Source organism: Desmodus rotundus, chromosome 2 (assembly GCF_022682495.2).
Source record: "Desmodus rotundus isolate HL8 chromosome 2, HLdesRot8A.1, whole genome shotgun sequence".
Lineage (NCBI taxonomy): Eukaryota > Metazoa > Chordata > Mammalia > Chiroptera > Phyllostomidae > Desmodus > Desmodus rotundus.
In genome coordinates, this window is record NC_071388.1 from 22,444,216 (window position 1) to 22,457,704 (window position 13,489).

The 13,489-nt window shown below is 44.3% G+C and overlaps 1 protein-coding gene across 5 annotated transcripts in view; it reads left to right on the forward strand.

Annotated features, from left to right (window-relative positions):
• Positions 1-13,489, forward strand: part of KCNAB1 (potassium voltage-gated channel subfamily A regulatory beta subunit 1) — a 364,487-nt gene that overhangs the window by 334,191 nt on the left and 16,807 nt on the right. For all 5 annotated transcript variants that reach the window (XM_071220559.1, XM_071220560.1, XM_071220561.1 and 2 more), the window contains 3 exons: positions 6,607-6,692; positions 7,851-7,971; positions 9,034-9,128. In XM_071220559.1, coding sequence (XP_071076660.1) covers positions 6,607-6,692; positions 7,851-7,971; positions 9,034-9,128 — 302 coding nt within the window. The remainder of the gene's footprint in view (positions 1-6,606; positions 6,693-7,850; positions 7,972-9,033; positions 9,129-13,489) is intronic.

The following is a 13,489-nucleotide window of genomic DNA, read 5'->3' on the forward strand; positions in this document are numbered from 1 at the left end:
CGTATTCTGTACCCACCGCGAACGCTGCCTCCCTTTCATCAGGGCGGAAATGGTCTAACGGTCACTTCATTGCGACCATTTGGTACTAACCAAACATCGGAATTACGAACTGATGTTTTGGAATCACCAGGTTTTAGCAGGAAATAGTGGGGAACATGTTTACATTATGTTGAAGGACAAGTTGTGATTTTATCATCTATATTCGACATAATCATTTGGAGCATCAGCCAGCAGTAGTTGGTCTGGTGAGCTGTTGGTGCAAGTGAGCTATTGGTCTAGGTGAGCTGTTGGGTGTAGTGATAAAAAGATTATAAAGAAATAGTGAGGAGAGAGTAGTTTTGAAAGATAAGAAAACTATGTCATTGCCTTAGTCAAGTCCTTTGGCCACTCTTATCTCAATGTGTAATGAACAGTTGCTCCCTTGCTAGGACTGAAGATGCCTGTGTGGTGGAGGAAGAAATATTACAAGTGTACAGCACCCCACAGCCTCCCCTGCTGTAGGGAGAGCTGAACAAGGAATGAGCAGAGTCCGCAGGATAGCCTGTGTGTGTGTTCAGAAGTCGCAGCAAGTTCAGGCTCTTACTAGAGGGAGCTCCTCCTATTTGTAGGTTCTGCAAATGGGATTTTTTGGAGTTTTTTTTTCAGTTTGAGATAAGGTGAAAGATGGAGGGGGAGCGAGGCTTCACAGGAAGGTAGGGAAATGCCACAAACTCAGACAAGTCTGATTAAATTGTCTCTCAACCAACTGCTTACCAGCCACTGTTTTTGTTCAGGGCCTTTGGACTTAGAGTAAAAGTGTCCCATTTCAATAATGTGATGACACCTAGCCCACCTTCTGGAATAAGATTTGGAAACATCAAAGGCGCGGTTCAAACTGTCTAGGGTCAGGGAAAAGCAGTGTGTGGTAGAGCAGAGGGGTAGAGGGCCATGTGTCCTTTGGGGGCGGGGGATCTCTCAGGGTAGCTGCAGGGGGAGGACAGTGCACTGCCCTTGGAGACACAGAGCTCACATGTGTCCCTGTGAGTCTCTTGAATCCGGGCTGTTCTGAGACAGAATCATTTTGACCAACACCCTGCCCCCAAAAGCTATTCCTTGTAAAGGAACACCTTTGTGAAGATCACTCTTTCTCTAAGCTTCAACAGGTCTGTTGCAGACACAGGCCACCTTTCGGCTCTCTTTTTCAAAGAGTCATCAGATTTGACATCTTTCCTTGCAAAAGCAAAAAGGATAGCTCACATTTCTTGTCATTCAAACACATTGAAAACTATAGTCATCGGCATATTACGTGCAAAGGGATGGATATAACCACAAGGCATCACACACTCACAGATATGCAGTGGGATCAGTTATGTAAATACTCTGTTAGTTTTCTGTCCCCAGCCCTCCTCTCCCACAGCGTACTTTCCAAGATGACCAGTCACAGACTGCAGAGCTAGAAGTGGCCTTAGACAGTCTCCTGAGAACTTGCCCAGTTGCCTATCTTTCTGAGCCTCGGCTTCTTCATCAATAAAGTGGGGGTTAAAATATAACCCACCTAAAGAGTTATTGTAAAGATTTCTTATGTGCTCAGTTAATATCAATCTGCTCATTTGTGTGGAAGACACTGAGATCCAGGAAGGTTGAACAACGTGCCCAAGGTAGTGGCAATGATGGGACATAAATGTCTCCTAAACCCTGGCGTGCGCTCTGCAAGGAAAATGAAGCCAGGCTTTCCTCGGACAGTCAACAAGCCTTTCCGGATAACCGTGATGTCGCTTCCTCTGTGGGTCTGAGTGTCGTTCCTGCGAGAAAGGATTGTCCTGTATCCCCAGAGCCTCAGCTGACCACTGAGGGAGGATTCTCCAAAGGCAGGGCGATAAAGGACTGATAAAGAACCCAGAAGAAACCTCCAAGCCACAAAGAGGCACCATTAGAAACCTGCACCACCACAAGCGTCTGAAGGTAATAAACAAGTCAAGTTTAGATATTTAGGAACAAACAGCTGGCTTGGAGTAAAAATTGTGCCCAGGTCTAGACCTGTTTTTTTTTTTTGTTTTTTTTTTTTTTAATCAGTGTTCACAACAACTCCTCTGATGAACCCGGGCGGGCCTCCGCGTTCGGCCAGTGCCCCAGCCGCCCCTTCTCCTCTCGGGAAAGAAGATCTGATAGCAGTGAGGCCGAACTGCGTCAATGACACTGTCAACAGTCAACAGTTTTTGACCTCTAAAAATGGCAATTCATTTGATCCAACCTAATATTTGTGAATTAACCTATAACATGTTAGTGCTTTTAAAGTGGGGCCTTTGCTTGTTAGGGAATCTTCTTTCTTTTTTAGATTATAAAAGTATGATAACATATTTAAAGAAACTTAGAAAATATAGAACAAAATCACATAGCTCCACTATATAGTACAATTATCTTGTGTATCCAGTCTCTGCCTTTTGTAACCATAATTGAAATAGTTATAATTATTGATAATATTCAAGCTTTTAAGTAAGCCTTAAAACAAGGAACTCCTAGCCCGTATTTCCTCCTCTGCAGTGAGAGGAAACTGCACTGGAACATGTCTCATGTTTGGTTTTTTTATTATTCCGCGTCTCCATGGCCAGGTGAACTCGATTTCTGCATATTTACCTTCGGTCCTTGGGGCTCACTCAGTATAACTCTCCACTTACAACCTCCAAGGTTCTAGGGAGCATTTTCCGTGAACAGAGGTTTAATGTGAGTGACCATTTTTTGCATGAGGGACAATTAAAAAATGTTTATCAACAAATTGTTTTCACTTAAACAAGTTTTATTAAGGCCTTTAGTTTAAAATGCATATTTTAAAATATAGATGACCTACATTACTGAAAGGAGAATGCCAACTTTTTGGGGGGAGATGGGTAACTAAAATGTGAGAATCTGGGCCTATTTGAGAAGAAACAAGAATCAACCAGAGCTATGTCCTGCTTCCTTGTTATTCAGTTTGTGTCACTCTTTTAGATTCACAGATTAATCTACACACCTCACCCCGGGTCAAGCTTTGAAAGGATTCCACAGGATCGATATCATCCTCACTTTACGGGGAAATGGAATCTTAAGAGAAGCAAAACTGACTTGTGGCATATATAGCTGGCCAGCTATGTGCTGGGCTGCAGGGAATAGGAGAGAGCTGCCTGTGGCCCGCAGATTGAAGAATAGCAATGATTATTTCACCCTGGAAAGGAGTGTGGGGGGAAGATTTAACACAGGTTTGGAGGGGAGGGGGCGGGTTTGATAGTTTAGACAGTGTTTCACAAACTTTGAGATTTGAGAACTAATGAAAATAATTCAAAGGCCCGGGCTCATTGAAGTGGGCCAGGACCTGCACCTGTGTGTGTTCATCACCTTCCTCAGGTGATCCCGACTCATACCCAAGTGTGTGTGCACGCGTGCACGCGCATGTGCAAGAAGGCATGCGTGCCATAGTGACTGCCTGTTCACACATCTCCTAACGCATTCCTTACTTGGGAATGGTATGAAGCAGTGGTCCTCAAACTTTATTCTGTGCCAGAATTGCTTGGAGGGCCGGTTAAAACAGACTGCTGGGTCCCACCAGCCCCCCGATTTTGTAGTTCAGGAAGTCTGGGGTGAAGCCCTAGTCTCTGCATCTCTAACAAGTTCCCAGAGGCGGCTGCTGCTGCCATGCGTGGGGAACACTGGTGAGGATGAGCACCGCGGTTCTCAGCCCTGCCTGCACCCTGGGCTCACCAGGGATGCGGTTTTAAAGCATTGGTGCCAGGCCTCACCCCCAGAGATTCTGATATAATAGAGTTTCGGTTTCTACAGTTTCGAGTGTAGTTAATACTGAGCCCGGATAGTGCAGTTTCGAATGTGCAGCCAGGGCTGAGACCCGCTGGTGCTAGGGCTTCCTGGAAAAGCGGTGCAGTCACATTCAGTATTGGGTTGCCAGATTTCATCGGCTCGCCTGTGTTCTTTCCCAGGAGCAGGTGAATGCAATGCACTAAGTGATCTTCCTAATGTCCTTCTCCGGACTCAGAATCGATGCTCTGACTATGCTTTTAAAATGCATTTCCATGACACACAAGTAAAACAACAGAATTTAGACTCAGTTCCTTTTTTTCTCAACAATGCTGCCCTCTAGTGTCCTTAAATAGTAGAATCACGGTAAACCCCATCTCAGCCATCAGTATGGCAATTTCCTGTTAGCTAAACACTTGGGGGACTTTTCTCTGACATTAAAAAAAAATTAATGTGTGTTAAATTAAATTTTATTTTTCTGGCAACATGAATCTCCAACTGCAGCCTCTCAGTTCTCCCCTAATGTCTCCCTGCAGCCTCCTCAAAGAAAACTGAAAATAAGAGCCCTGGCCCTTTCCTCTTTCCATACATTCTATTTTTAAATAATTCCTGGGGACAATTATTGGGGCAATTTGTGATATTATCCATCAAAGTAGTTCTAAAGACATCTTTTTCCTCAGAACTTGTGAAAAGTGCCTTCACCCAATTAAGGCAAAATGAGAAGGAAAGAGAAAGCTGACTTTGTTCATTCAGCCCACTTTACAATTTTTGTCATCCTTTGGCTCTTTTTCAAGTTGTAATACTGTGCCCAATCAACTACAAATCTTGCAGTACTATATGGTTCACAAAGGAAACTACTTTGCTTCTGACAAAGGAATAGGTCTCCTGGAGTTCTTTTTTCAACATCCCGCCCAGCTCATCTCTGCAGGGTCAGAGGCCAAACAGATCAGGGAGAAAGAAATTACCAGCAACTCAAGTACCTGTGGCCTTGGATTGTCAGGCATAGGGTCTTCCACACCCAGAACTATTTGTTCTCTTCTCTTCCTCACTTTTCACACCCACCTCATTTTCACATGACTGCTCCTTTGCTGAGAGCAGGATTCATCAAACAGTGTCTTCCTGGGCGAGTCCTACACACCTCTGGGTCCCACCATCTGGCAGAAGAGTCCTTCCCACCCAACTTTCTCCCCTCTCCATCTCATTTCCACAAGTCTCCCTCTCCCTTCTTTCTTCCCTGACCCCCATCCCAAATGTTCTGTGGTCATCTTACCTGATTACAGACTTAGAGGAAGGGGAGTATCTTGGGTTCAGTTTATTCTCTGTGAACCTCAACAGTGTTTACCAATATGTGGGGTCACCACAGTATCCCCAGCTCCCAGCCAGCAGACCCTTAATACTGTCAATTGAACGAACTCCTCACCTCTGAATGGAACAGGAGGGGAAAGGCAAGGGAGCAGAACACCCATAGAGAAGTTCAAAGGGAGAGAATACTTCTGGGGCTTTCAACTTTCAGAAATGTTTATTGTCCGTTTGCATAATAAAAGAAAACGTTTTGTATAATTTTGTGTATCTAATTTGCTAAAGGGAGAGTAAAATTCCTAGTTTCTATTGCTGAGTTATTTCAGTTTGCTTATAAACCAAATTCTACCTCTGTTGGGTAGACAGTGGTGAATAAAAGCATTCCCATCTTCTCAAGAAAGAAACCAAGGGCAATTTAAAATGGTTTACATAAACCAAGCAAGGAAGCTAAGACCCTAACCTTGCTGTCACATTCTAAACCCTGTTCCCTATAAATTTAGACAGTGCTTATTTGTGAGAAACAATAAGAATACATCTACCACAACTCAACTTTGCGACCAGGATTTGACTCTTCTGAGGGACATTTAACCCACAGGTATTAAGGGGACACAGAGAAGCTAAGGTCTGCAGCCCCTGAAAATGTCGACTGACCTAGCATCCTTGGTGTTTGGCTGACCTGCTTTGTAGAAGAAATGCAACCATGATTGTGACTTCTCACTCAGTTGAACTTGAGGCTCTCCACGCTCTCTGGTTCTGCGCCACACCTGGCTGGTGCCCAGAGGATGAGCTGGGCTCCACCTCTCTGGGGACTCATTGTCCTGTTCAGGAAATGTGATGTGAGGCTGCAAGAGGCTGATGAGCAAGCTGGGTGGGGCCATGAACAGGCCCCAGTGAAATCCATTACATGGGTGTCTTAGAATAAAATTTGGTTCAAAGTGGTCAAGGACAAGGAGTGCCGTAGTGGGCTGGGAACCACTGTGGCTTCAGCTGCTTGTTCCTCATTTAATACGTTTATCTTTCTGCTAAGTTCATTGTTGCTGAGTCATCTCTGTTATACAGCTACCCTGTGTGAGGCCCAGCTCTGCACAGGCAACACACAAAGGTAGGCCTATTCTCGATGACCTTCCATTCCACAAAGTCAAAACCAATGCTGTCTCTTACTTCTCACTTTAGTGAGCAAAGTACCCAGGTTCTGAAGGAGGTTAATCATGAGTTCCTTTATCTGGCCAGGAACCATGAAGCAATAAAAATAAAGGAAGAACTTAAAGTGCTCATTATGTTTTTAATATCATTTAGTGCTGCTCCTGCAAATGGAAATGGAAAGTCAATTTACCCAAAAGCACCATCAGCCTCCACACCATCAATATTTCATGGCGGACTATTATGTTGTCACCATTGTCAGAGCAATTATATTAATCAAACAAATACTTGGAAATACTTGGATTAAACTTCCAAACCTTGGCCAGGGAGGAAAAAAAAAAAAAAATCACACAACTTTGCAAAGTAGAGAAACTCACGAAGTGCTCTCCGTTTGGCCTTCCGCAGAAATTGTTCGAGCCATGACGCACGTGATAAACCAAGGCATGGCGATGTACTGGGGGACCTCGCGGTGGAGTGCCATGGAGATCATGGTAATTTCGTTTCCGTCCTTAAATGGCCATTGGGCGTCTCACGGCAGGGACGATGGCCCTTTGCTTTATTGCGCTTCACAGATACGATGTTTTTACCAACTGAAGGTTTGTGGCAACCCCGCATCAAGCAAGTCTATTGGTGCCATTTTTCCAACATCACTTGCTCACTTTGTGTCTCTGTAACACCTTTTGGTAGTTCTCACAACATTTCAAACTTTGTCTTTATTATTATATTTGTTATGATGATCTGTGATCAGTGATCTTGGACGTTACCATCCGCAAGCTAAAGGATTACGTCTTGCTGAAGGCTCAGGGGATGGTGAGCATTTTCGAGCAATAAAATATTTTTTAATTAAGTATGTACATTTTTTAGACGTAATGCTATTAAACACTTAATAGACTACAGAATTGTGTGAACATAACTTTTATAGGTACTGGGAAGCCAAACATTTGCGTGCCTCGCCTTACTGCGAGATTCACTTTATGGCAGTGGCCTGGAACTGAAGCCCGTGTCTCTGGGGTGTGCCTGCATTGTCCTTCAGATATCAGGTGTAAATCACAGGGCCTCTTGCAATCTTTCCCCACAGTCGCTGTGGCCCTAGAACTCTGCAGTCAATTCTATCATTATAGAGATGGATACAGAGGCTGGACCTCATCAGCTCAGAGCCCAGCAGGGAGGGTCGGCTCTCTAACAGGAATCACATTTTAGTGTGTTTTTGGTGGTAAGAGAGTAAATTAAATTTCTTAGCTAGTGAGATATGGGAACATAATAGTCTAGTTTTCTTTAAAAACTCTATTTTAAAGACTGTACTATTTATCACATGCTGATAACAGGTCATTGGTAGGTATTAGTTGAAGTTTCACCTCTTTCGAAACCTAAAAATAGTCGAACTACATTTTCCTTATCATAGTCCCTAAGTCACCCTTGGACCAACTTGCCCTGGGCTTGACTCAGCCCAAACCCTCCTGAAGAATCATAAGGATTGCTCGTGGTTGCTGTTGCTCTTAGTGAAACCGATGGTTATACCTTGGCTTATTATTTCGCATCATACATGTTTCTTGGTTTGTACTAAAGTGGAAATTTCTCATGCATACGAATCACAGGACTGTCTTATTTCTCATCAGTACATACCCAGTTGCAATCTTATTTCTCCCTAGGAAGCCTATTCTGTAGCAAGACAATTCAACATGATCCCTCCAGTGTGTGAACAAGCTGAGTACCATCTTTTCCAGAGAGAGAAAGTAGAGGTTCAGCTACCAGAGCTCTACCACAAAATAGGTAATTTTCTCAATCAAATTTACTGATGATTTTTTTTAACAATAGGAGGCCCAGTGATCTGGAAAAAGAGTTACTGAAATGCTTTCCTCAATGCCCCTCCCTAACGCAGGGATGGAAGAGCTATGCCTTCCAAAGGCTGCAGACCAATCAATCAGGCGTGTGTGCAAACAGGGCAACTACAGCTCGTTGTGACTGGCGGATAAGCCGTACTCAGCAGGTGTTCAAAAAACGCATATAGAATGAAGGGAAGAAACCGTAAATAAACTCATTTTTCATAGGGCGCTCGCTGTAGCCAAAACATGCATCTTTGAGTGCATTCTGATTAGCTTTTCAAGAAAAATATGGATATAAACATCTGTGTCTCCCACTCTGTGCCTGGAACAGAGTCAGACAGGAGGGATTCAAGAACAGCTCACCAGCCAGGCACTCCATGTTTAGTGTAGGTGGACAGAATGATTCCAAAGAGGGGAAATACATACACAAGACATACACAAGAATTTTGGACCTCAGAAAAACATGAATAGGCCTCATTTTCAGGCTTATTTATTTAGAGAAAAAAAGTTTCCAGAGATAACTTTCCCCCTAAGAAAGAGGTTCACATGAGTGGGAAAATGTTGGGTGACGGAAAAAAAGATTTAAAAAATTTCAACAATGGCAACTGTTACTATTCCTAACACTTACTGTGTGTTTACCATGCACTAGACGTTTGCATCTGGTATGTGCCCGGCACTATTTTAAACTGAGTGGTCAAGCAAAGCACTGAATTTCTATGCAAGTAAAGTGTGTCTGAGTGTAAAAAGAAATGTGAAGTTTGTACATGAATAAGCCACCTTTTCAGGCTTGTTTAGAAGGCCCACTCCTTATAACTGACTGCCTATTTAATTGGTTTATAAAAACACAGTTTATAAATGTCTAACCTTTAATAAGAAAGATGTATGCTGGTATTAGCTCCTTTTATCTGTCCCGTTTTTTCCCATAACTAGCCAAGTCCTGCTTAAACACCCCCACACTTTTGATTCCAATTCGCAACAAGCAAGTTTTTCTGCTGTTTTTCTGCTGTAGGAGTTGGAGCGATGACCTGGTCCCCACTTGCCTGTGGAATCATCTCAGGAAAATATGGAAACGGGGTACCTGAAAGCTCCAGGGCCTCTCTGAAGGTATTTCCCTCCACCTCACGGAAAGAGTCTGGGGATGGGAGACAGGGTTGCAGAGAGGGGGGAAAGATGGATTAGAAAGCTGTGCAGCTTCCGATGGCTTCCAGCTCACGCACAGTGTGGTCTTGGCCGGGAGATGTCCCTGGAGCAGGCTCCCCGGAGCCCAGAGCCCTGAGCCTGCCAGAGGCCTGCGCTCCTGGCCAAGCATCAGTCAGCCCTTCACAATCTGCCGGCACAGACACCTGTCCTCCTTTGGGGCCTGGGGGCAATGCCCAAAGACCTGGTGGGACTCCTGGCGCTCAGATCCCTACACTGGTATTTATTCTTATGTTAAAAAGAGGCATTTCATTCCTCCCTTCAAACTGATGAAATGTAAAAATCCCTTTTCTATGTAAGGAGCATCTAACTTCACTTTTCTTGACAAAACAAAATTTAAGCCATAGAAATTTGATCCATGTGGGACCGACCAGTTGTAACTGAGCAAGGTTGGAGGGTAGCTGACTTTTTTTACTGCATGGGGGTGGAGGGGTCAGGAGGGGGGACTCAGAGCAAACACACAGCCAAGCCTTTGTCACTGGGGCTCAGGGCTGGCGTTCAGAGGTCAGCTCTGGCTGCAACGTCCTGTGGCTTAAATTCTTTTCTGCAGCATAAAGATATTCAAGATCATTGACATAAAATTACCTCCATTCAGAACATCTTGATGCTTAATTCATTGGAGAGTACTCCAAACATCGCTCCTTATTAACAACATGTTTGTTTTTAAAAACTTATGAGAATGTGTAATAACATTAGAATCACAAATTACTCTGTGATATCAGGAGAGAGAATACAGGCATTTTCAAAATTCAGACAGGCCCAATGCCCTGAGGAGGAAGCAGGAGTCTGAACGCCCAGCACAAAGTCAGTGGGAGGTTGGCTGGAGCTGGCCCAGACCAGCAGCCCGTTAGTCAGTGTGGCTGGGACCACCATGTGCCTCCCTAATCAGAGTCTTCTCAGTGTCTGTCACTTTCCTTTCTGCTGTAACAGTTGCCCTATTGGCTTGTTTGTTCTCGAAAATAATACAATATAAGCATGGTGACACGGTCCTATTTCTAGTTTTGCATTATCACAATTGTAATTATACTAGAATATTAAATATGGTCTTGCTTCTGAAAATTGAAGATTGTTCTGAACCAAGTCTGAATAAGTCAGCAAAGGAAAACTAAAAAGCATTTTAGGGAAGATGGTATAAAAGGCAAGAAGAGAGTGAAGAAGGAGGGGGAGCATTGAAAATTGCCATGTTATTGAGCACCTACTATGTGCCAAACGTTGGGCTAAGAGTTTTTATTCATCTCCTTTTACCCTCACAAAGATAAATGGATACAGATGGATATTAGTCAGTGGTAGCTAAGCCTGTGGCCTTCCATTCTTTCAAAGACTTTCTAAAAAGCTCAAAGTACTGCCACATATATGTCGGGTATTTGTTCTCACACTACCCTTACATGACCTTTTCCAGATGTAGAACTGAGCACAGAGAGGTTGGATACGGGCCCAAGAGCGTAACCTCATAACAGAGAAGGTTGCTATGAGAACCCAGGTCTCCTGGCTCTCCAGTTATCTCCCCCAAACCCAGTTTTTTAAAGAAGAGACAGCTACCCTGTATTTGGAGTATAAGATTGTTTAACCCCCATCACTGTTTGAGAAAGGCTCACAGACAGCTGGAAAAAAAAAACTAATGTTCACAAATGCACTAACAAAAGGAGAAATAAAAAACAAAGAGGCGTATCATAGATACGGAGCCCAAAAGCAACTCAGAAAATATTTCCATTTTTGACTCCTATAAAGTCAGCTCAACATCTACTTTGAAACATCCTTAACAATAACCATTAATGGCTCTGGGCAGGCGAAAGGCAGCCCATCCGACAGCACACTCTTTTAGAGTTCCGAAGACGCTCGAGGCTTCCTAAATCATCAGCCTGAGTGTTTCCTGGACTAATATAGGTACATGTAGAAAAGCCACTGAAGTAGAGGAGGGAAAATAGCAAGTATCAGGGCAACCTTGGGAGTGAAGGAGAATGCCAACAGTAAAATACAAAATAAAATTTAATATAGCGAGCTAGGTACGTAGATAAAGGAGTTGCCAATTTTCACATACCCTCTTCCCCCCAAAATAGAATAAATGACTGATGTTCCAAACTGGCTGTTGGAAGACATGCCAATAAAATGAAGTTGCTAATATTTTGTGTCTGTTGTAAATATTGAACTGTATTGGTGGGGTAAATTAACCCCGTAGGAGAAATACCTTTATTTTAGAAAGTACTACTACCCAGGGGGGTCTGGGAGGCTGCTGTAAATGCTAACGGAATCTATCCTCACTCCCCAAACCTGCCCTTCCTCCCTGGTTAACAGTGCCTCCACCCTCCCATCTGGTCGTCCCAGACAGAAGCCAAGGCTATGTTATGTCGAGCTGCCTCCTCTCCTCCCTCACTCTGTCCGATGGGGCAGCCATTCCTCCGGTCTACACCTTGACCCTCTGTGGTCCACCCTGCTTAGCCCTCATTCAGAGCTTCATCATTTCTATCCTGCTTTGCTGCAGTAACCTCCTCTCTGCACTCTCTGAATTTCTTTCCCCTCTTCCCGACTATCCATCACTGTGACCAATTATATTTCTAAAAAATTAATTGGACTATATGATAACCCTGCTTAAAATTCTTTAACGACTTCCCAATCATTGCTTATAGAACAAAACCCAAACCCCACAGAAAAGCAATCAAGGAAATCTCCTCGGGATCTAAGTTGGGCTCATTTTTCTGTTCTTGTCCCTCCCCGATCACATTACTTCGTTTTCCACCCAAACGCACTGGACTCCCTTGTGCCTCCCAGAAATGCCCTTCTTCCCATCCTGCTGTGGAAGTTCCCCTCATCTCAAGAGACAGAGCCTGGTTGTCTTCGCCTCTGTGAAGCCTGTCCTCACTTTACAGTTATTTGCATCGTCTTCTACTATTCTGTAAACACTTCTTCCAGAGTCAGAATTCTCTGGGCAGGTGAAAGGCAGGTGCAAGCAATAGGACTCAATTCAAACTAAGGAGATCAAAGAAGGGGCCACTCCTGAGTGGAGACGGCCTCGGGGTGACTCCATCCGCAGACTTGAGCGTCATCAGGACTTTCTGTCTCTTCTCTCTCTCTCTGCACTGGGGGTCATTTCCTTCTCCTGAAACAGGGGTTCTCCACGAGGCCAGGAGCAGGAGAGCAGGTGATTGCAGACTTATGTCCTTAAAGCCGTGAAACCCGAGAGAAAACAGGTATTTTATTGACCAGTTCCAGTCAAGAAAAGACTGGCCAAGCTTGGGTCTCGCGCCAACCTGTTAGGCCAATGACAGTGGCAAAAAAGGTGGGGTGCTGTCATCGGCTCACATCCTGCTCCTTGGCTGGGCGTTTGCCACAGGGAGGCAGCACAGACATGGCTCTGAGGAAATCGTTGAGAGGGACACCCCAACTACAAAACACTTCTCAGTGATTTGTGACTATTTCTAGGAAAGACACTGGAAACTTAACTCATGTACCTCATCGCAGAGCCTGGCACACCATAAATGCTCCATACATGCTTGTTGAATGAACACAGTGAGCCACAATAGAAGGTCAACTAAGGGTGAGCAAGAGAGCAGGTATGTAGCTTCTAAATAGAAAGTCTAGAAATGAAAAGTGCCATGGGACTTAGGAGCACACCCCCCCCCGCCCGGTTGTTAGCAAAACGTCTTACAGAAAAGTCATAAAAATACGTACCCCTCTGTCAAAGGGAAATAGGAAACACACAGAGCTAGATGAATCCAAGTGGGGGGGGGGGGGCAGGCCAAGTACTTACTGCAGGTGTTCGCGATAAGGGACTAAAGGCATTGCATATCACGGTCTAAGTTCAGGAAATTTTTAGCTCCAGCACTTTACCTAGTGATTTCAACCTCACTAGTGAAGACTTTGCTGCTCTTTGGAGCCAAAGAATTTGATGTTTAAACAGAAAAGTCAATGATCTTGGATAACAAAGTATTCTAGACAAGATCCAGAGGTGAAATGTGACTGCTGCTGTCTGTGGCTTCATAGTGGCTGCCTGAGTTCCCAGGATTATTGACAGCTGGGGGTGGAGGTGGGGGGCACACGGGGCCTGTCTCAGAGACTGTAGCCTCTCCAGTATCATTCCCCATGAAATGGAGACCCGTGGGTAACAGTCACAGCACTGGGAGACAGCAAAGAAATGGGCGTTAGGAAAACTTTAGAAAATACTATGGCTCACAGATACAAGCAGTGGTCCACTGACCTGGGGAGAAAAGCTTTCCTTTGTCCCTTTGGCAAACATGTATTCTCTGCTCTGTGCTGGGCTCCGTGCTGAGTGC